Here is a 25,125-nt window from a genome sequence, read left to right as displayed (position 1 = left end):
CCGAGTTTACACAAATTAATCTCCAGCGATGATTTAGAAACCCCAATTGTGTGTTTAAGGATTTGCTTTGAGTTGAAGATGAGTGAGTTTAATATACACCATTATTATTAAATTACATTATTGAATCATCTTTTATTATACGGGTTAATAAAACATAAATTTATATATGTTCTTAAACAACATATGTGCTAAGTGAGCAAATTCCTACCTTTAGATCGATGGTCATTGTATGGTACAGTTATAGAACAATTATGATGATAGTAGTACCTAATTAAGATGCTAACATATCTTGTGATGATAATAGTACTGACAATACTATCATATTTCTTAATAGAATAGGCAAATAATAAGGTGGGATATATCTTAATCTAAAAACTAAAGTAAGTTACAATGTTAAAAGTTAATGGAGGAATTTTTTTAAAATTTTGAGAGACTCTGTTTAGAGACACATGCTGCAGAAAATTTTCTTTTCTGCCAAAAAACCCATGTTTTTGGTCTGTTTGGATTTTTTATTCCCTTGTTCAACTATCTCTGCCTTCTCTTTTTGCACTGCTATCGCTACCTTCTCTTTTGTACAAGTTTGTAATAGCATACATGACAAAACTGTTAAAGATGTGTGGCAATTGATATTTATATTTCATCTTCAGATCATTTATATTCCATCATGTCGAATGCTAATTTGGCGCGAAGTAACGCTAAGTGGGACTATGATGCTCATATTGCTTTTATTGAGGTGTGTGAAAGAGAAATTAGAAAAGAAAATAGACCGAACACTCATTTGAATAAAGATGGATGAAAAAATTTGGGTGATGCGTTCTATAATAGGACAGGAAGAAAATATACTAAAACACAGTTGAAAAATAAGTGGGATAACATGAAACAGGATTAGGCTTTTTTTAACCAGTTGATGAGAGAGAATGCAAGTTTAGGTTGGGATGCCACAAAAAATACAATCATTGCAGATGACGATTGGTGGAACCAAAAGATTAAGGTGCGTCTCTTGCATTATTCTTTATTTCTTTGTTATTTGTCTCATTATTTAATTTACTTAACTAGTTTTTTTTTCAGATGGATCATCGATATAGGAGGTTTAGGAATATGTATCTTTCTCTTATACGTTATCGCTATGATGCATTATTTTGGGATATTGTTGCTACGGGGGAAAGAGCACTCTTCACCAATCAAGAACATTTGTTTGAAATTGAAGTAGAGTTGAACAAAGAAAAAACAAATGATTTTGATGATTTTGACCAAGAACATTTCGTTAATCTCAATGATGAAGGAAGTGATGAAAGTGATGATGCACATGATATGAATTCTCCTATCTTTCCCAAATCATCATTAGAAAGACAACTTTCAACTGATGATATAGGATCTAGCAGTCGAGTAAAAAAGAGTAAGACAAAATCTGCTAGAGAGGCACTACACTTTATAGTTGAGTTACTGTCAAGCAAAAGTACTGCTACATCTCATGCGGTAGAGGATCCCACCATTGACAAGTGTATGGACTTTTTGGCAAGTTGTCCCGAAATTGATATCCCGTATGAAATCTACAACTATACAGTGAATTTGTTTCTAAAGAAAGATGTCCGTCAAATATTTCTTAAGATGACTAGTGATGATGCTCGGAGTCTTGGTTGGCATATAACTATCAGTTATACCTCTTTAAGAAGAAAGAGTGAAGGATGTATTTGGCTGATTCTGGTCTTTTGTTGTTTGATGTTTGTTATTATGGTTGTACACGTTAACGTAAAACGCTTTGGTTTTATGATTATCAACCTTTTTCAAATTAAGTTGACTTTATTTTTATTGTTGTATGTGTGTGTATTTTATACATACGTATGTTCTATTATTTTTCACTTACTAGATGAAGAGTATGCAGTGAGAATTACATAGATTCATATTGCATTTATAAATTAAAATATGTTGATATATCATACTTTACTAATATGAGGATTATGGAATTCTTATACTCCATTACTCTACTGATGTGAGCGTTTTTTGCTTTTAAGTTAAATGGAGAGTTTGGATATTAGCATATCTCCTGACCTAAGTGACGTATTTGATGATGATGAAAATGAAGAATTAGAAAAATTTCACCAAGAGCAAGATGAGGAGTGGATGACTTTGTGTCAACTAGCAGGTAAATATACTTTGACGTATTGCGAAAAGTACTTATGTAAGAAACCTTGTCGTACATCAAAGTGCTTCGGACATATATTTATTCAAGACATATTACGAGGAAATGAAACACGTTGTTACGAAAATTTTCGATTGAATAAAGCCGTGTTTATTGATTTATCCAATGACTTAACTGAAAAGTATGGGCTTAAAGTCACTCGTGAAATTTCTACACACGAAATGTTAGGCATGTTTTTGATGATTTGTCCACATGGAGCGGGAAATCGAATGATACAAGAAATCTTTGAACATTCTGGAGAGATGGTTCATAGACACTTTCATAGTGTTTTAGATGCTATTTCTAAGTTTGTAAGAGATATCATTAGACCACATTTAAATTATAATGATGGTGTAGGAGCTCACAAGCCATGTAACGAGCGATATTTTCCCTTCTTTAAAGTAAGTTAGACTTTCTCCAAATATATACTATATAATACTTAATATTTAATTTCACTTGATTATTTTCTTAAGTTAAATTTATATATGTATATACTTGTAGGATTGCATTGGGGCACTTGATGGCACACATGTTAAAGCTAGATTGCCGCAAGGACAAGAAATTTCGTATATTAGTCGTAAAGGTTATCCGACTCAAAATATTCTTGCCGTTATAGATTTCAACATGTGTTTTACATTTGCATTGGCTAGATGGGAAGGATCGGCTCATGACAATCGTATATTTCGTGAGACTCTCCGTAGACAAAAACTCAACTTTCCACATTCATTGGAAAATAAATATTATCTAGTTGATTCTGGATATTCGCACACGAAGGGATACATGGCTCCTTATAGAGGAGATAATGTGAGGTATCACCTTTCTGACTTTCGACGTGGTGCAACGCGACAATTGCGGGAGCCAAACGAACGCATTGAAGAATTTAATTATTTGCATTCTTCTTGTAGAAATATAGTAGAACGCACATTTGGTGTATGGAAAGCGAGGTGGTCTATTTTGCGTGACATGCCTTACTATAACATTGACACTCAAAGGGATATCGTAATTGCCACTATGACCATTCATAATTACATTAGAAAGAAGTGCAATGTGGATAATGGATTTCAAACGGCTGAGAATGAAGGATATATTCCATCGGTTGATTTTGATGTAGGCACAACTTCAACGGCTAGCAATATAGACGCCGAAAATGTGAGTGAGGAAAGTAATGTTCACTGGGTTTGGCTTCGTGATATGATTGCTAATGATATTTGTAATGCTTAATGTTTATACTAATTGAATATTTTCACTTTTTGTATTTATGGAGAACTTAACTCTAGCCACATTACTAACTCTTTTGTATGAAACTATTTACGAAGCAATCTTTCCAAAGAGTCTCATTTCAATCTCTAAAAAAAATATTTTTAGTACACAAATTAATAGCCATTCATGAAAATATTTTTTTAATATATATATATATATATATATATAAAAATATATATATATATATATATATATATATATATATATGTTAAAATATATATTAATTTTAATTTGAATCATTTTAGCAATAAAAATTAATAATAATCAACTCTATATATTATTAACAACTATAAGGGTATTTCAATCATTTTTTTAAAAAAAAGTGCTTAAAAACATTATTTATCAAACAAATCAATAACTTTTTTTCAGTTTCAGCACTTTTATCCAAACACTTAACTATTTATTTTTAAAATAAGTTCATCAGTTTTAAAAGCACTTTTTTTGAACCACTTTTTTTCAGCTTATCCAAATGGGCTCTAAGTCTACAACAAATCTTGTTTGATCAGCGTACTAACAGCAAATTGTCCCTTCTTAGCAACCCTGCATAAGCTTTAATTCTGATTGAGGACTTCTTTCTAAGGAGATTTTCATAAATAACTAACAAAATATGAACAATGTTTTCTCGATCAGTTAACGATCCTTATTTAACTGAATGATATAGCCTATTTCAATTTTCTTTGCTTAATAATAGCAGAATAAAAATTACTTGTGTTTTCATCTCCTAAATTAAGCCAAATAACTTTACTTCTTTTCTGTAAATACATTTAAGCTAAATGAAATGATTTACTTCAAGTACTACACTTTTTCTATATATTGGAGCTCAAGGGTTTAGCCTATAATTGAACATGAGCTAAATGCAATGCTTTCTTATCCTCTGCTACTTCAAACACTGAAATGCTGGGAATTTAACTTCTTCAATTCTTTCTTTAAAAGCTTCAATTTCTTTACTACCTGAAACACTAGAGTTTTGTAAGTTACTCAAGTGTTGAATGATAATTTTATACTTGTATTTTGTGTGCAAGATGGAAAACATTTAAGCAAATATTAGATCTAAATTTAATGTTATTTAAAAGGGTAATTCTTTAAAAGCTATTTTTACATAACTTTTAAAATAGACGAAATTTGAATAGTGACTTAAATCAGGGCACGTGTAAATCAGTCAAAAGCATTTTCAATTACCGAATGGCCTAATTTAATTTATATCGGGCTATTATTAGAACCAAATCAAATTATTTACTTTGGGAAAATGCTCAAATATGCCACTGAACTATCAGAAATAACTTCTTTATATCATCCGTTAAAAGTTGGGCTCTTTCATGTCAACGCCGTTATAAAATTGGTCCATCCATGCCATTATTTTTTAACGGTGATTTTCTAAAAAACTATTTTTTCACGTGGCCTCTTATTAGAGGTCCACATCATTTTTAATTTTTTTTTTTTAATTTTGATCCATTAAGAAGAATTCACCCACACCCAACCTATCATCTTAACCCACTTTAATATTACTGTTAATCTTGACCCTAGATTTAAACATATATATAATCATTTAGTCTTCGAACATAAGATTTACACACTTGAATACTACGTTTAAAATAATATAGGTTAGAATAATTAATAATTTAAAATGACAAATGAATAAATTGTGCTTAAAAATTAATTTGTTTCGACTCTCGAAATTCGAACACCATCACATAATTTAGGACTAAGAGAATACCACATAAACGAAGGACCACAACTTTTAATTAGGAAGAATACATAAAAATCCCTTCTAAATTTAGATTATAAGTTTTATAATTGAATTATTGGTAGTCTTAATTATTTCGTGAATTTGGCTATTTGGTAGCCTTTATACTCTTTAACGTAGACGAAACGTAGAGCATAATTTTTTTTGTGTGGGTGGATTCTTTAATATACACATTAAAGATCCATTAATATATATATAAATAGTGTCTGCGTGAGTAGGTACCAAACAACACTAAAAAATATGCGGACTGAAAACACCCTACGTACCTGGATGGTGGTCTTTTATTTATTTTATATTTTTTAAACTCTAACACGTCTAAAAATAAATTATGCTCTACGTCTCGTCCACGTTAAAGAGTATAAAGGCTACCAAATAACCAAGTCCACGAAATAATTAAGACTACTAATAATTCAATTATACAACTTATAATCCAAATTTAGAATGAATTTTTAGGTATTCTTCCTAATTAGAAATTGTGGTCCTTCATGTATGTGGTATCCTAAATTATGTGATGATTTTCGAATTTCGAGAGTCAAAATAAATTATTTTTTAATCACAATTTATTCATTTGTCATTTTAAATTATTAATTATTCTAACTTATATTATTTTAAATGTAGTATTCAAGTGTGTAAATTTCATGTTTGAAGACTAAATGATTATATATATGTTTAAATCTAGGGTCAAAATTAAGAGTAATATTAAAGTAGGTTAAGGTGATAAGTTAGGTGCAGGTGAATTCTTCTTAATAGATCAAAACTTAAAAAAAAAAAAAAATTAAAAAAAATTAAAAATAAAGTGGACCTCTAATAAGAGGCCACGTGCAAAACAAATTTTTTGAAAACCATCGTTAAAAAGTAATGATATGAATGGAACGATTTTATAATAACAATGATATAAATAAGTCTAACCTTTAACGAATAACATAAATTAATTATTTTTATAGTTCAATGACATATTTAAATATTTTCCCTTCTATTTTTCCTTTTAGATAGGGAGGAAGGAGAGGGTGGTCAAAATGAACCTTTGAATTGACCACACATTAATTGGGGGCTACTAAGACTTTTCCTTCAAATTGGAAAGATTACACAAGTGACCGTTCGGCTTGTGTAAATTATCGACAGACTTTTAAACTTATTTTGAGATTTCACTTTGACCATTCAACTGATTTTTATATCTATTGAACACTTCTATCCCTTTAAATTTAAATTATTTGAACATTTTTTTAACAATCAATTACAAATTTAAATCATTTGCATTACACTTGCAATGACAGGACAATTTGACAAATCAAATAGTGACACGTGTCAATATGAGTCTAAAATTTATTTTAAAAATATATTAAAATTAAAAAAAAAAAAGAAAATTATTTTAAAATTAAAATTAAAAACGATAAGTTACCCCAGCTCCCACCCATGAAACTATCGTCTTTTTCACTCCATTTTTATGCTCATTTTCAATATTAAATCTGATTTGGGTAGAAGAAAGCACAAAGCAGTAGATTTAATTTGATTTAATATTATCGCTCATCTTCACTCCATTTTCAATATTGAATCTACAAGAGGAAACAATTTTTTGGACATTGAGGTTAAAGAGGTTGACCGCCATTATTTCATCTTCATTTTCAGTCATCTCCAAACAAATATCGTCAGTCAAATTAAAATGCAAATCCAACAAGGTTATCAAAAATTGTAGGTGTAAATGTCGGAAAAAATGAAACTTTACTAGAAAAAATAGAAATTTGTCGGAAAAAATGGAGGGGCGGTCGTCCTTTTCTTAAAAAAAAAAAATTAATTATAAATTTTTGACACATACAATTAAAATGCTCAACCCATTTTGAGTTATCTTTCCAAAATCACACTCCACAATCTCCTTTTTTTTTTTTTTTTTTTTTTCACAAATCAATAAAAATACAAATTTGATTCAAAAACAAAAATCAAAATACTATTTTCATAAACTAACATGTTATTTCGTCTTTCTCAATTCATTTTGAGTTATCTTTTCTATCTCATTTGTCATTTTAGAGGAAGAAGAATGAAGTTTCACTAAAAAAAAATTAATCTCGATTAATATTGCAAAAAAAAAAAAAAATGAAGTTATGCCTGAATGTTTTGAGTCTTATGGTGGATGGTAGTGTGCGATTGAAATGGTAACAAATGAGGCAACCCTTTTTTTTCTTATTAAAAAAAGACTAATTAAATGCTCTCACGCGTTCAGACAACATGAATTACAATAATTTTGTCACATAGGCAAAAAGTGTTCAGATAGTTTAAATTTAAACGGATAGAAGTATTCAATAGGTACAAAGATTAGTTGAGGGATCCAAGTGAAATCTCAAAATAAATTTAAGAGTCTATTGATAACTTAATCCTAAGTATTTTTAATTATAGATTTAGCAATTTTATAGCCCCAAAACCTCCAAAATGAGCAAATCTTCCGGAAATCAACAAAGTCTATTCCACTATATGTCGCGTTCGTTTTTATTTGTGGTTACTTTTCTAATTGAAATTTTACATATATTTGTCATTTTTGACATATAATTTTTTTTTTTTTCATATTTTAGCCTTAACATTAAATGTTTATACTCTAAACTAATTTCAAGACATAATAGTAATCATCAATTAATTGAGATATTATGACAAAATAATCATATTAATAATTGTTTTCTTAGCAGATGTGTCAAGTCAAAATGTAATAAGTAAAAATGAATGGAGTGAGTAATAAAACAGTTAAAAAACTGTGTGGTTACCATAAAATAGCTAAACGATATTATTAAACAAATAAAAATTAATTACTCCGATTGTTTTCATTTACATTGTTGATGGTCACCATAAAATAATTAAACGATTTAAACAAATAAAAACAATTACTCCCATTGTTTTCATCTAAGTTGTTTGAAATTACAAAATGGCACAACCAGACTTAATTTTTTTTTTTTTTTTTTTTTAGATTTCTCAAGATATCCCACAGCCGGCATTCGTGAGACTACTCCTCCATTTCTCGGTCAACACATTTTGCGGTAGAAAACTGGTTACAGAGTTTGCTTTATTCGCCAGACTTAATGTTAAGCAGTAACAACCATTTATTTAAATTTTTAAAATTGGTCATTCTTATTATATTCTGAAAATTTCATCAAATTTAATAAATACTTCTCCGTCAAAGAAAAAAACTGTAGGGTAATCACAAAACTATAAGTGGATTAGGTGAATAATTTTTCAATGTTATTAATGATATACATAATACAATTATATAATCAACGTTTCCTTTTCAAAAAAGAGACCCAGAAGATAAAAAGTATATTCACCAACCTTTGTCCTATTTTATTTATGTTGATGAACCCGATGCGGATATATGCATGTAAAATCACGCATTTCCTTTCATTTTCTTTCACGAATTTCATTTTTTTTTCTTTTGGTTGCAACACGAATTTCCTTTCGAATGCATGCATGTATAAGAAACTTCATACTTCACGGATAAATTTGAATATTATTAAAAATTTATCATCCAAAACAATAAAGTCAACAAGTGTTATAAAAACAATCAAAATAGGGGATGTGTTATGAAAGTAAATTTGGAGAGAGATTTCTGAAACGAAAAAGGGTCAAAATGTTCTTAAATTATGCTCTTAAACAAAAATGTATTTTGTTGATAATTTAATTTGGTCAGAAAATACCCCAATTGTTAATAGTCTGATCCAATGCCCCGCAGCTTAATAGTTTGATTTTAAAAATGCCCCTATTTTACTTTATTGAGCAAAAAAGCCCCTTTTTCTAAATAATATATTAGTTTTTACTATTTTAATGCAGTTTTTTCCTTTTAAAAAAATACTATTCTTAAAGAACCCTTCTCTTGTTTCTTTTTTTTAGAAAAAAAAAAATCTCTTTAACTGATAAAAGGGCTGAAAGTAATTTTTTTATTTTCTCAATGTCGTATTATCAATTACAATAAATAATTATATGCATCTTTTTAACTAGTAATATAGATCATAGTATCTCCATCATTAATTTTCATTTAGGTAATGATGATAAAAAAAAATTTTCTTATAGCAAACATTTCTGTCTCATAATATTTTTTGAATTCAAGTAGGATTAAGCATTTGCGAATATGGAAAAAAGCTAAACATACTATCATAAGAAAAATGCTTCAGAAATACTTCTTCCACCTTTAGTCTAAATTCTAAAGATATTTCAGAGGCGAATCCACGATTTGAAGATAGCGGGTGCACCATTATCTTTAATTAAGTCATGTCAATTATTAACTACCTATTTTGACATACAATTCTTTTAAATTTAAAATTTGCAAAATATTATTAGCAAAGTATAAATTTCAAAATGATCAAATATCATTAATTTAGTGGTAATATAACAAAAGTAGGCCATCCTTTTATATTAGACATCGACGCATTTTCATATTCTGAAAACGGTCAATGATAGCATCGTTGCCTTTATCTACAAATATATCCTTCTTTCTCAATGTAACAAACTAAACAATCACTTAAAAACTAGATTCAGTTGACAAGGCCCTTGTTGAATATAGTGTCTTCTTACTTGATCTCGTATCGTAGAGTCATATTCATGAATTAATTTTCTTTCTTCAGGATCGGATTTAAGTGAATTCACATCAAATTCTTTATAAGACGGAGAGAATTGTCTTTAAAATTAGAATTTGATCGAGGAGAATAATATCTACCAATTTCAATGCACAAGAATCAATAACAAATTCTTACAAAATAAAATTTTCATAAAAAATATAAGTAAACATAACATTACTAATAGGGAAATCACACCCCTCCTTCCATAGGCTGCAATTAGAATTTTGAAAAAATATTAATACTTTAAATTGAGAAAATAAATAAAAAAATACCTTATTTTATCTATTGTCATTTCAACTAAAAAGTATGTTAATATCCATGAGCTTCTAATTTTTATCTAGTGATGCAGAAACAAAATATACAATTCATGAGTAAGAAAAAAAGTAATTAATAGTAAAGAATTTACGATAGGTTATCGTCAATAGCCACAAAATTATGAAAAATAAAGGTAATGTAGGGATGAAACTTGGATGAAAGAAAAATTTGTTTGAAGGGACTTTTGGGTTTGGAAAAAGGGTAATATTTTAGGAATTTGGAGGGAATACACCAATATTGTTTGGGCTAGACAGCTTAAGGATTGAGGAATTATGTGTTAAAATTTAATTTAAATTGAGGTGGGTCCAGATGAGGAGGAACAATTAAAGGCTATATAAAACAACATAGCTCTCCAGCTCCCCACTAGGAATCAAACCCACGATGTCGGATTTCGAAGGATGCTCAACTTTAAGTCTCGAATTAGTGCACCAGGAGAAGTTTTGTTATTGTGGGTGTACTATTAACTAAATTAACGTTATATTAGAATATCTATACCTATATCTATATCTATATATATAATTTTTTATGCACGTACACCCTCACGGTGCCATGTGGGTCCGCCACTGACTCTTCATCTTTATTTTTAATTTAAAATACCTTTTTTTTTTCATCTATTGGTCTAAAGACACTCTCAAAAGGATGCTCTCAACCTTACATTCACATTCATCTTTGCACTCCTACATGCTAGATCCTGTATTATTCTCTCTTTCTTCCTCCTCTTGTCCAACTTTTCCTATCTTTTAAGTATTTACCTACTTTTGTTACTTATTTCTTTTAAGCTTAGCTAATATTAATAAATTTTGGTTATTCATGTGCTCTCTCTATTATTTAATTCTGGAAAAAATATTTCACACTAATGAAATAATTTCTAAGGACAAAAATGATTCAAGTATTATTTATTTCGTAAAACATTGTCGTAGTAGTAATATTTTTTTTTTTTTGGTGGTATTATTTGGTCGTAGTAGGAATATTCAATATTAATATTTTGTTAATAACATCCTTTCTTTCTTCTCTTTTAAGCATTCACCTAATTTTGACTTATTGCTTTTAAGCTTTGCTAGTATTAAGTAATGTTGGTTGTTCATGTGTCCTCTACTTAATTAGAAAAAAATTGTTTTATTCTGAAAAAATATTTCACATTAGTGAAATAGTTTCTAAGGAAAAAAATGAAACAAGAGTTATTTATTTTGTAAAACATTTTCGTAGCAGTTAATTTTAAATACTAATATTTTGTTAATAACACGAAGTAAACAATAGAGTGAAAGAAAGGAGGGGCGAGATTGTCAAGACTCAGGTTCTGATTTTTTAATCGTGATGGCACCTACTATAACTTACCAATAGGAAAGTCAATCCGTAGTCCGGAACAGCTAGTAACGAATTATCTAGAGAAATAGAGTAAATAACAAAAAAAAGTTTAAATAAAAGACTAATATAGAATACAATCCCAAGACCTGGTGAAGTTAGTACAACAGCTTCTAATACAATTCACATTACAAAGTGAAACACAAAATAAATGTACATGTACCAACCATCTATGAAATACAAAATAGAAATAAGTCGAAATACGACGGAGAGCAAGAATACTCCGAACGTTAGAAGCTTACATCCATAGTTGCTCTGTACAATGTACACGTCAACGACGAGAACTCGTACTATGATCTACAAGCTGGAGAAGTGTCGTATGAGTACCAAAACACGTGGTACTCAGTAGGCATCAACCGACTAAGCTCCATAGATAATACAAACATAATTAACATGTAAAGAAAGAATGTAAACTACAGGAAACTATCCGAGAAGCTAAACATTTTAATGCTAATGGAGCCATAAGAATAACTATCCTATTCTAAAAGTAATCAGGGACTAATGTACAATACCATATATCACTAGTAAATATACAAATAAAGGGTGAAAGAAGAATATAGTAGTAATATAAGGCAAAAGAATACATACACTATATGAATATATAAAGAAAAAGAAGGATATACGGTAATATATTCAATATATATATATATATAAATTTATAAATGAACAAACTCAAAGGTAATAATCCAACCTATATCTCAAGAAATCCTAGCCAAGGAGGAAAGCTAATACTAGCATCATTAGGGTCTTTAACCAAAGAATGACTAGATATGAGTAGAACTATCAATAATGCAATTCGTCATGATAGAGAAAAGAGATCAGAAAATGCACTGACAATCTCAAGGATCAGTCCATAATCATCCTGCCATGAACTAACCATACACCAATATTAAAGTAATTGGCTAGTCCGAACAAACAATACCTAATTGCACCCTCATAAGACCGGAAGGTTCAAGTAAACACTCAGCACACAATATTCATAAACCTATGCACCCCCTATAAGGCTGATATACATAAATACCAAACAATCATAATAGAGATAGGTAATACATATAAATGAATGAAGGCACATATACCGATAGTAACCAATATCAAATCTGAGTGCCAAATGTACAAAGTGTATACGCCCAATCCAACTTATGGTGACCATCCTTCTCTGTTACTGTGGCTCACGAACAAAAGAGCCCATAGTGGACTCGAAATATCCATATACATTTCTTGATCCCCAACCACAACTTTCAATAACCATCATAATTAATTTATCTTGTTTAGTACCGGAGAGATATATGTATACACACACACATATACATATATACACATATATACATATATATACATATATACATAAATATATGTACGTACACACACACACATATATATACATATATATACGTATATACATATATACACACACACACACACACATATATTTACATATATATATATATATACATATATATGTGTGTGTGTGTATATATATATAAATTTATAAATTCATTGTTCGATATCAACGTTGAGACTAAATCTGCACAATTGTCGTAAAAAGATTGAAGTTTGTCTTGATTGAAGTAAATAGTAGTGGTAAAAGAGTGAAATAGTAATGGATCAAAATCAATCTTCGTGTGGTTTTTAAAATATCACAATTAGTTTTAAATGTCATGATTCATTAAATAAGATGGTACAATTCCTTTTATAGAAGAAATTCATTTTTAAAGTGAAAGATTGGAATAACTCTCATTTTAGAAAGTAGTAGTAAAATCAAGGGTTTAGCTGAAATTGTACCACTAAGTGAGCATGAATGCTCCCAAAAATATGAATGCCATCACCAATATCCAAGCAATAGATCATATGTGTCTACACATCCATAACTATAATCGTATCCTTGCTAAGGATCAACTACTAACCTAATGTCCAATTGACATCAACATCATAAAGCCTTAACACTCGAGAGATTACGAAAATTAAGGTCATAAATCACTAAAAGGATCTAATAAAAAAACGCTTAATTCACTAGGTCAAATGGTATGTTTTATATTAAGAGATCCGTAATGTCAATCTATGACTAAACAAGTCTATATTCAAGGATAATAGGATTCTAAGGTCATCACAAGTATTTTAGACTAAGGTTAGGATCGCATTTCTATTTCAAATTTTTTAAATAGGTTAAGTCATAGTATACTAATCATTAACCCATAGTATAATTCCTACCTAGCATGCAATCTATACTATACACAATCTCATAAAGAAAAGTAAACCGAAGCCTACCTCGATGCTGAACCACATTTTAAAATCATCTATGAATCACTCTTTCTTGCTCCACTATTTTAAAATAATGTTGCACTTAAAATTATCATCTATACGTTATTAGGAATAAAAAAATATCCATATTGCTATATAAAACTTTAAATTCAAAATTGAGTCAATAATGGGCCCATGGGGCCCACTAACAGAATTCCAAAATTGAATTTGCCACAAGGTCCCTCGAAGAAAAATGTGTGGTAAAAAATTGAAAACAAATGGTGTGTCAATTGGGGCTTAAATCAACCCCAAGGGTTGACAAAAAATAAAAGAAAAAATCTAGAGTTTATGGATAATTTAGGGAGAAAACTTACAAAGAGATTAATGGAGAATGGTCATCAACATCTTTGACTCATTTCCAATCCTTCATGAACGCAATCGATCGATCACAAATGCGAAGAGTAAAGTTGAGCCAGCCGATAAGGCTTACCTTTCGTAAATATGATGGTTGGCTGGCGAACGCGGAGGCCAACATCATTGACCTTACAAATACGGCCATAGCCTCATGAATGTGAAGGTCAAATCTTGATTACACCTGATGTTGTATATTAGCAACTTCACCAAGTCTTTATGAACATTGAATGGGTTTCAGGATTCTTTCTAAATTCTGCGGGTGCAAACAAACTATGCTATCATACCAAATTTGACATTCTAGACTCAACAATACCATCAAAACTTTAATCAAAGATTGTTTTGATTAAATATAGGTCCCACGCTTAGTTCCATTTTAATCAAGCTCTACTCAATAGCGTAAAAAGAGTTTGAAAGCCTCGAAACTCGAACCAAGGGTCCTCCTAGCCTAAAATTAACATTCTTGAGATGATGACACTGTCGAATTTCTCATTCGAAGCTGTTTACTATGAGTTTTGTCCCAAGATCAATTCCTTAATAACAAAAGCTTCAAAATAGGTAAATGAGCTTAAACCTCAAAAGAACAATCCAATAATCAAACTGACGGTTCTAGCAAGTCTTAAATAACTTGTTGCTTATGTGAGTAGGCTTAAAATACTAGAAATGCATAGAAATCAAGAAAATAATGGGAGGATAATTAAAATATCCACTATTAAAAGGACTTTCATCCTCAAAAGTCAATGAATAAAAAAGAGCATGAAAGCTTGAAAAGACTAGGTATTAGGTCCGCAAGCTCGAAGAAAGACTCCCCAGATAAACCTCTAAGGTAAACCAACACTTTCAAGAGATTACACCAAAGGTATCTCATTTTTACCAACTTCCTTACTTCACGTCTCAAATAAACACAAGTTCAACCTCAACAACCAACTAAATTAAGAATGACTGATGCACGGAAGCCCAACCATGATACACTGATATCACACGGATACAAGCATAACCAGGTGAAAACTCAACCAAACTAAATACCACCCAAGGCATAAACCATGCAACTAACTCCAAATTCCAAATTTATCCCTCTTTTGGCTTTCCAACCTTGCTATCTACTCTGATCTGAACAAAATATCATCCAAGACCTGCCTGCACAATCACATCACAATGACCAATAATTGAAGTTGATTCTCCAAAAATTCATAATGGCAAGCATAAGGATAAGCCCGTAAGGTGCTACCCGAACACACAAATTGAGATGATCAAAGCTTGCGATCTCTAGCCAAAGCTACAACTAATTTGAATTATCCTCAAAACTGACAAGCTAGGAGTCCAAAACATAAACTTTTGAAGGTGAATGATCCACTCTAGAATGCCCCACTAACTGTGGGTAAACTATGCTAATCCCAAGTCGAACAAACTCCTTCTGTTGAGTAGACAATTAAGATTCTAACCAAAAAACTGAGAACAAAAGTCAAAAGTAGTATAAATCAATGCCATGTGGGAACAGACCATCATTCAAGCATTTATCAAGTATAATATACATGAACAAAATAAAACTAAGCTGGTAGGTACTGAACAGACCTAGTCAACCTGTACAAAAAGTATCAACTGAGTCAAATTTTGAAATCAAGATTGTAACCAAGATCTATAATCCATAGCTAAAATATCAACATCAAAGCTGAACCACTTGAACTCAACTATCCAAACTAATTCTGTTGACGACTAGACACCCAAATTCTAAAATCTATCATAATCTTCTAACCGCCCTTCAAAGAGACATATTTAGCACTTGAGCTAATAAATGTTTGCTAAGGCCAAACACCTAAATCAAACTCACTATTCAAAATTAGGTAGATACCCAACGATTTTCGCAAGAGTCAAGACTGAAATGTATCCAAAAAGTATAACCACAACTAAGTGAAACCATCGTCTGAAGACACAAGAAAAATAATTGACATCTATTAAAGGGATTAATGCATTAAGGCATAATAAAGAACTTACCAAGGCTATAAACAATACTAGTGATAGTGAAAATTCGAGCAACCTAGAGAAATACCACCTTGGACTGAATTTGGTCAATCTAATACTCAATCTACTACAACAAATACCCATAGGCACATATCACCAAGGAGAAGCACTCCACAAAGTTACATTAGGCTGAACAAATGCTGAAATGAGATTTTTCTAGATTCACCCAATTAAAATAACTCTAGCTCAACTAAATCATGAACAACATCTAGCAAGAACAGAGTACCCAACTAACAATCTATATCAAGGTCAAGACCACAACCAGGAGAATAAACTATCTAAATCAGAAGGATAAATCTCAAATTTATCAACCTCGGGAATAGGCTATAGTAGGGTGTGCATTGGTCGTTTTGGTTCAATTTCATGTGTTATTGGTTCGATTTATCGATTTTTAATTTTTAAATATGTAAAACCAATAATCAACTAATAAGATATTTTCTTATCAGTTTAGATTTATAGTTTTTTGGTCCTTAACAGTTCGGTTTTTGGTTTAACCAATAAGAAAATACTTGTAAAATAGAAATAGTAACAACTAACATAAAAAAATGAAATCTTAGTTACCGTCAAAATCCTACGCGATATATTTTAGTTTACAAGAATCTTCAAACTTGAACTAAATGTTAGTTAGAAAAAAAATTTAAATCCTAATTGTTAGAAGCTATAAATGCTTTAAACTTTTTGATACAATAATAGTCGATGTTTATATTGTGCCTTTGTTGCCCTGAATAGGTTAATACTTTGTGAATAACTGAATTATGAATAAGTAGTGCATATAATATCTAAAAAATTAATACTATTTAATAAAAGAAAACTTATAGTAAATATATTTTTGGTACAGGTTTATTTGATGAAGAAAAATTCGGTAAAAGATCCAAACGAACATGGAAAAGAAAATATTATGAGAGAATATATGAAAGAAAAAGAATTGTTCTATTGAATAAAGACAATATGATGCTGATATTATACTAAGCTAACCCATTCAGCTAAGAAAGACCCAATGTGTAATTATATTAGTATTAATTCAGTTGGTTAGTTATATTAGTGAAATATAAATAGAACTAATGTACAATATGACCGTTAAGTCATTCATTTTACTATTCTCTATCAATGCTTAATATTTTTACCTTCTTCTTCTTCTTCAACCTTGAAGATCTTGAGTACTAAAGGTACTCTATTCATAACAAAGCCATAATTTCAAAGGAAGGGGACTTTAACCCAAATGCTATGCCCTAAGAAAAATACCACACTGATCCACTACTAAAATAAATCATCTATAGGTATGGTCATATATTCATAAAAATCTACAAAAAGACTACAACAACCAATATAGAAATATCAAGGATAAAATCACTGATATGTATGAAAACCCTAACTCAACTCAAATAGAAAATAAAAGATAATAAGTCAAATTTTACCTATATCAATAGAGTTCAAATTCATAGTCCTGATATGTCCTAAAAAGTACAAATATGAGCATGACCGAATATGGACCGAACATCTGAATGACCAACTAAAGCATCAAGAGTACTACATCTAATCGAAGGCACCATAATTCTATGAGATTGCTTTGAATGAACATAATAACTAATAATCCCATGTTGAGGACATTCTATGGACCAGTTACCAATCTCTTTGCAGTCAGTACAAACCCCTAAAGGCTCTAAAATGCTGAGAAACATGAGCTGTTCCTAATTAGCTAACTAACTGATGTTTGGGACACTTTCTACTTAAATGATCATCCTCCCTACAATCATAACATATATTAGGGACTCTAGGCTAGAGAAAAATATATGTTAACTCTATCCGGACAACCAACTCATGCCTGGGGCACTCCTTAAACCAATGACCAATCTCTCCATAATCTAAACATGCCCCTGGTACTCTCTGATATACTACACCCATTGATCTAGAATGGCTTCCACAACCTAAAGTTCTAGATCAAATAATCCATAATGCTTGATGTGAACTTTGCAGTTCGACCACCTTAACTGATTTAAGAGCCACCTATAGCCTGAGATGTTACCTGTACAGAATAGATAGGTTGTAAGTGATCTTGATCCCTGCTAAGAGGACCCCTACTCCTAAATTGAATATTAATAATATTATACTAATGACATGGACTCATACCATTACCTATATATGTATCAATACATGTCCACTCTACAGTTCTCATGTGATTAATAGTCTGGAAAAAAAGACCTAGTTGCTAACAAATGCTCCATCACTAAGCAGAGTGAAGAAGTCGATCCTCTGACAACTTTACACGCCAAATCATTATTTAAGGGATATAATATTAGAGTATGTCTAGCCCATACGAGAAACCCAATATCATACTCCAAAATAGAAAGAGAACTCTATTGAACACGAATAAACCCAAAACTGGTCAGAGAACCACTCGATGTACTAGACATCATCTTGGTTGTATGGTATCCACTAAAATACTCAAAATTCCTAATACGGTATCCTAAAAATCTGAGGCCATCTCAAACTCTATCGAATCTTTAGCTGGCCCTATAACCTCTGGATAATGTTAAAAATCCTTGATATACATTTCTAACTCCCTAACCCAAGGCTGAGATAAAACTCTAAAAATATGTGCTAAAGTCTCATCTATATCATTGATAACCTCGTACTATCCATTTTGGGAAAGAGTAAAGTCAAAAGAAGTACTAAACCTTCATAAAAGTATGAACACACGACAAGAGGTCAAGAATAGAATTTTTTTAAGAATGCCTTATATTCTCTCGAAGATATGATACAGACGTCTTCGTACTGATCCACAGGACCATAGTAGATGCTTAACTCTTATAACAATGTACCAATAAACCTAGGCTTTGATACTAATTTGTCATGACCAGATTTCTCGGTCATGATGACGCCTACTATAATCCACTAGTAGGTAAGCCAACTTATAGTCTGAAATAAATAAAGTAAATAGCGAAAAAGATTTAAATACAAGACTAATATAGGATACAATCCTTAGACCTATTTTCCAAAATAGTAGTGGTAAAAGAGTGAAATAGTAATGGACCAAAATTAATCTCAATATGGTTTCAAAAATATTACACTTAGTTTTAAAGCTCATGATCATAGATGGTATGATTCCTGTTAGAGACAAAATCCATTTTTGAAAGTAGTAGTAAAATCAAGTGTTTAGTTGGAATCATACGACTAAGTGAGTACGAAAGCCCCCAAAATAATGCAAGCCATGACCAGTATCCAAACAAGACGATCATAGGCGTCTACACATCCATAACTATAACCACATCCTTTCTAAGGATCAAGTACTAATCTGATGTCCAATTCATATCATCACCATGACCTCAATCCAAATAATCCATAATCAATATCATAAAACCTCATAATTTAGGAAACTACATAAATCAAAGGCATAATTCACTAAAAGAATCTAATCGGAGAAAGGCCACCGAATTCACCAAGACAAATGGTAAGTTTTATATTAAGAGATCTGTAATGCCAATCTATGACTAAAAATGTCTACATTTAAGGATAATAGAATTCTAAGGCCATAACACATATTCTAGGCTAAGATTTACGTCACATTTCCATCCCAAAGTCTCTAAATACATTAAGTCGTGGTATACTAGTCATCAACCCATCCTTTAATCTCTACCTTTCATGCAATCTATATTATACACAATCTCATAGAGAAAAGTAGATCGAAGACTACCTTGATGTTAAAGGACCGAACCCTACCTCAATGTCAAAACACATTCTTGAATCACTCGTCCTTCATGGTTCCAAAACAATGTTGCACTATCAAAATAATCACCTATGTGTTAATAGGAGTAAAATTATAATACCCCAAAATTCTTAAGATCTATACCCATTAAAAGATAGTCCATTAAGTTAGGTTTCCAATGCCACAATTCTTGCTTAATCCAATGTCGTGAAAAGAAGTTATGGAAATTTCCCTTAAGAGTCTATCATATTGCTAGTGGTAACGAGTCTAGCACAAGACTCATTATCAGATGTAATGAATCATTGTGCGGAATCATAGCCACACTAATGAGGACCCTTAAACTTTAGCCCAGGGGTACGATAAGGCCCTATGACTCATTATCAGTGACAACGATTATCTTAATAAAAAAAACTCAGAAACCAATTCTCAGACGATGACTACTTCTAATAATTTGTGGTCAGACCTAATGAGTCATTAGGAGAGGGAGTAATTACCTAACCAGTAAGGGGCCCAGACCTCAGAACCTCAGGTCACGACTCAAAACACGACTCATGACAAGAGGGTACGAGTCATTGGGTGAGCTGTGGTGATTGAAACCAAACTTTCTGCATATTTTTAACAGGAGTTTTTTGGTAATTTCCACCCCCTTTAACCCAACCCACATTGTTTAAGCCTTAAAAAATATTATTTATCAAGGGTTATTACCCTAACCTCTTGTAACTCAGAAAAATCAATCAAAAAATAGCAAAAAAAGTTATTTCTTTCTCTCCAAATCCAACTAGGGTTCATCAAGCAAGTTTAAGTTTCAATTGGGTTCTAAGTCAAATATGAATCTCTTAACTCTCCTCAGTTTATGTGTATGACCTTAAGAATATGCTTTCCATGAGATTAGTGATTTCTCATGTACGAGAATATGATTTTCCCCATTGTTTCAAGTTGTTGAGTTGTTGGTTTTAAATTGAGAGATCATCTTATCATGCTCAATAAATTCTATCATGTTCAGTTTCATTAGTCAGAGCTGGTGGGTTATGAACACCCAATACCGAAGAGGTTAACATGCATCAGTTTACATATTCATTAGCTTATTCAAATTATGCATTTTTTATGTATCTAGATATTATGATTGCGCATATCAGATATTGATTTATATTTTAGCATGTAATTTAGTCTCAGTTCAGGTAGGAGTGGTACTTAGTACTAAGTGAATGCAGGGAAGAAGACTCACCCATTGTTGAGGACTTAGACCTTTAGTAAAAGTTCCTAAGTTCTAGAACTATGGTTATATCGTAGGTTATGAGGGGTCACTTACCATTAGATTACTGATATCCTCATCCTTCGAAACATTAGTTTAGTGGATCCACGCCAGCAAGTGTTGGTACCCTTGGCTAGGTACCGACACCCTTCCAATTAGAGTTTAAGTTTGGAGCCCAATTAGCTCAAATTACGACATGTCGGTTAAATGTTAGCTTTCATAGTCCTTATTTCAATATTCATATTAGGTTCAACCAGGTTTTCTTAACCAAATGTTCGGTATTCATTTACCCATACTTGGCCTTGCATTCAATTTTCATGTTCACGCATTCATGCTCAGTATATATGTATATGAGCTAGTTTTTCATCTTGCATACTCAGTACATTCAAAGTATTGATATCATACTTCTTTGATCTATATTGTTTCATAATATAGATTCGGACACTCAGTAATCGGACCGCACTTAGTGCATTCATACTCCACTCAGCTTCAGCCATGGTGATTCCTTACTAGTTGAGGACTAGTTATTTTATCAGCTATTCTTTTCATTATTTTATCTTATTTCAGTTAGTCAGGATTAGTTAGGGACCTGTCCCAACAACTCATCAAGTTTAGAGGCTTTCAGATAGTTAGACAATTAGACATATTTTTAGTTCATTTGAGCATTTTCGAACAATATTTTCCTTAACCTTATGATTGTTTCTCATCAGTTTATTTCAGTTAGCTTCCACCCAATATTTTGGTTATGTTCTTTCAGTATTTAATTCTTATGCTAGTCCATGTGTTAGCTTAGGGTCTTTTTTGTTACTAAGCACCTTGTTACGACTAGGGGGTAGTCTCGGGTCATGACAAAGCTTGCATCGTAGCACAAGGTTTAAAGTGTCCTAGGGTGTCTGAAAGTCGCATTGTGTAGAGTCTTTTTCATGGGTATGAAGAGCACCATACTTATGGGTGAGAGGCTGCAAAATATTTTAGAAAAGTCTCACTTCTTTCAATATTCATGTCGTGTGATAGAGCGAAAGCTCTGTTAAGATTCTTCTTCTAATTTGTTCTCTACCATTTATAGAAAATGCCTCCCAGAAGGGCTAACAAAAAAAAGAAATGGGGACTAGCCAGCACCATCGCTATTCTCGAAGACCCTCTAAATAAGAATGTCTCTCACGCTGAATTTAGGGATGCTTTCACGACATTAGCCTAATCCATGGATGTTCAGAATAAATAGAAGACCATTGCTCTAGAAAACCTAGTGGTAAATAAGGTACTATCCAGAATTTGAGATTTTATTCGAATGTATCCTCCAGCGTCTTTGGATCCAAGTCTAAGAAAGATCCACATGAGTTCCTAGATAGTGTTTAAAAAGTAACTGAGATCATGGAAACCACTTTGTGTGAGAGTGCTGATTTGACTTCCTACCAATTACAGAGAGTAGACCATACTTGGTTTAATCAGTGAAAGGAGGACAGAGGTGTTGAAGCAGGGCCTATAGAGTGGACTTAGTTTTCTACTAATTTTATAAATAGGTTCTTTCCACTCGAGTTGAGGGAGGCCAAGGTGCAAGAGTTCATCAACTTAAAGCAGGGTGACATAATTATGAAAGAGTACTCACTCAAGTTTACTCTGTTAAAAAGACATGATCCGACTATGATAGCTGATTCTAGGGCCCAAATTAGCAAGTTTATACCTGGTGTCTCTGAAGATATCATCAAGGAGTTTAGGACGGCCATGTTGGTTAAGGGGATGGATCTCTATATATTAAAGGTGTATGTACAGCAGATTGAGGAGGAGAAAATTATGGAGAAGAAAAGGGCAAATAAAAGGTCTAGAATTGGTACTTTTAGTTTTTCTTAGCAGAGATCAGATAGTGGAAATCGGTCTTAGTTTTGCCAGAAATCTTCAGCTCTAGTCTGGTCGTCTGTCTGTACTCCAATACCTAAGTTTAGACAGGATACTCAGGATAGAGAGCTAGGTTTTAAGTCCTAAGGTAGCGTGAACAATGGTCTTACCAGCCTAGTTTGCTGGTGATGTGGTAGGAACCATAGGAATGAGTTCATGGCCAGTAGTGATATTTGTTTTGGGTGTGGTAAGCTAAGCCACAGAATAAGGGATTTCTCTATGGTTGCGCAAAAGAGTAAGGATCTTCATTATCAAGGTCAGGCTAACTCCTTATCATCTTCTAGAAGTCTTCTTACCCAAAAAGGTGCCATTTCTAGTGGAATCAGCGGACAGTGTCAGAATTGACTTTATGGCCTTTAGACTCGACAGGATTAGGAAGGTTCTTCTAATGTGGTTACTGGTATATTATAAGTTTTTCACCTTCATGTTTATGCACAGTTAGATCCTGGAGCCGCACTTTCCTTTGTAACTCCCAATATAGTAGTAGATTTTAGCATCAGCCTTGAAATCCTTATAGAGCCCTTCTCAATCCCTACTTAATTCGGTAGTTCATTCTTATCTTGACGGGTATGCAAAAATTGCCCTGTCATAGTATCTTTTAAAATCACCTTAATTGATATGGTAAGTTTAGAGATGACTGACTTTGATATTATTCTTGGCATGGATTGGCTCCATTCTTTCTATGCCTCAGTTGAATATAGAAATAAAATAGTCCTGTTTTAGTTTCCCAATGAGCCATTCATAGGATAGAGGGGTAGTACCTTACTGCCTATAAGTTGATTTCTCTTCTATCTTAAGGCAAAAAATATGATCTCCAAGGGATGCATCTATCATATAGTACGAGTCAAGGACTCAGAGTTAAAGGCTCTAAGTCATGGGTCATTTCTATTTTAAATGAGTTTTTAGAATTATTTCTAGAAGATTTGCTCGGAGTTCCTCTCGAGAGAGAAATCAACTTTGGAATAGATCTCCTCACAAATACCCAGCCTATTTTAATTCTACCTTACATAATGGCTCAAGACAAGCTTAAGAAATTGAAAGACCAGTGGAAATATCTCCTAGATAAGGGTTTCATGAAACCTAGTGTCTCTCCATGGGTTACTCTAGTTCTCTTCGTGTGCAAGAAAGATGATTATCTCATAATATGTATCAACTATCGTCAATTGAACAAAGAACAATCAATAATAAGTATCCCATACCTAAAATTGATGACTTATTTGACCAAATTTAAGGTGCAAATTATTTATCTAAGATAGTCCTTAGATTCGACTATCTTTAGCTCAGAGTCAAAGAATGTGACATTCTGAAGACAGCCTTCCAAACTCGGTATGGTCATTCAAATTTAAGTTATGTATTTTGGACTAACAAATGCTCCTACAACTTTTATAGACTTGATGAATAGGGTTTTTAAGCAGTACCTAGACATGTTAATTAAAGTATTCATAGATGATATTCTTGTCTATTCTCGTAGTGAGGGTGAGCATGCAAACCATTTAAGGATTATTTTGAAAACTCTCAAAGATCACCAGTTAATCTCTAAGTATAATAAGTGTGAATTCTGCTTTCCCCATGTCTAGACTGACTCAAAAAAAATTCAATTTTCAGTCGTCTAATTCTTGCATGAAGAGTTTTCAAGAGTTGAAAACTTGACTCACCTCTACTCCAGTTTTGACTCTACCAAGGGTTCAGATGGTTTTATAGTTTATTGTGATGCTTCTAGAGTTAGTCTTGGTTATGTTTTGATGCAGTAGGGTAAGGTTATGGCATATGCCTCTAGACAACTTAAACCTCATGAGAAGAACAATCCGAGTCATAATCTTGAGTTGGCAGCAGTTATGGTTTCCTTAAAGATTTGGGGGCATTACCTATATGGGGTTCATATAGATGTTTTCACTGATCAAAATACTTTACAGTATGTGTTCACTTATAAAGACCTAAATCATCATCAGAGAAGATGGCTAAATTTGTTAAAAGACTAAGATATGAATGTGTTGTATCACCCGGGTATGGCGAATATTGTGGCCGATGACCTTAGTAGGTTGTCTATGAGGAGTGTTGATCATGTGGAGGATAATAAGAAAGATTTAGTCTGTGAGGTTTATTAGGTTTCTAGGTTGGGAGTTTGGTTGGTTGATTCAACCGAAGGTAGTGTATGGGTTC

At 31.9% G+C, this 25,125-nt stretch overlaps 1 protein-coding gene and 1 pseudogene across 1 annotated transcript; both read left to right on the top strand.

Moving 5' to 3' along the window:
* Positions 1–664: 664 nt before the first annotated feature.
* LOC124885842 lies at positions 665–1,682 on the top strand (annotated as a pseudogene).
* A 334-nt stretch (positions 1,683–2,016) lies between these two features.
* LOC124885841 lies at positions 2,017–3,400 on the top strand. Its single transcript, XM_047394086.1, has 2 exons — positions 2,017–2,580; positions 2,681–3,400. The coding sequence occupies exons 1-2, from the start codon at positions 2,017–2,019 to the stop codon at positions 3,398–3,400; spliced, it is 1,284 nt and encodes a 427-aa protein (XP_047250042.1).
* Positions 3,401–25,125: the final 21,725 nt, after the last annotated feature.

Source organism: Capsicum annuum, chromosome 7, assembly GCF_002878395.1.
Source record: "Capsicum annuum cultivar UCD-10X-F1 chromosome 7, UCD10Xv1.1, whole genome shotgun sequence".
Lineage (NCBI taxonomy): Eukaryota > Viridiplantae > Streptophyta > Magnoliopsida > Solanales > Solanaceae > Capsicum > Capsicum annuum.
Note: the sequence above shows the minus strand (reverse complement) of the source record. Positions and strands in the feature narration are given on the sequence as shown.

Coding starts and splice junctions, on each gene's coding strand:
- LOC124885841 (XM_047394086.1), top strand. CDS start 2,017: ATGGAGAGTTTGGATATTAGCATATCTCCTGACCTAAGTGACGTATTT. Junction 2,581..2,680: donor GATATTTTCCCTTCTTTAAA/GTAAGTTAGACT, acceptor ATATACTTGTAG/GATTGCATTGGGGCACTTGA.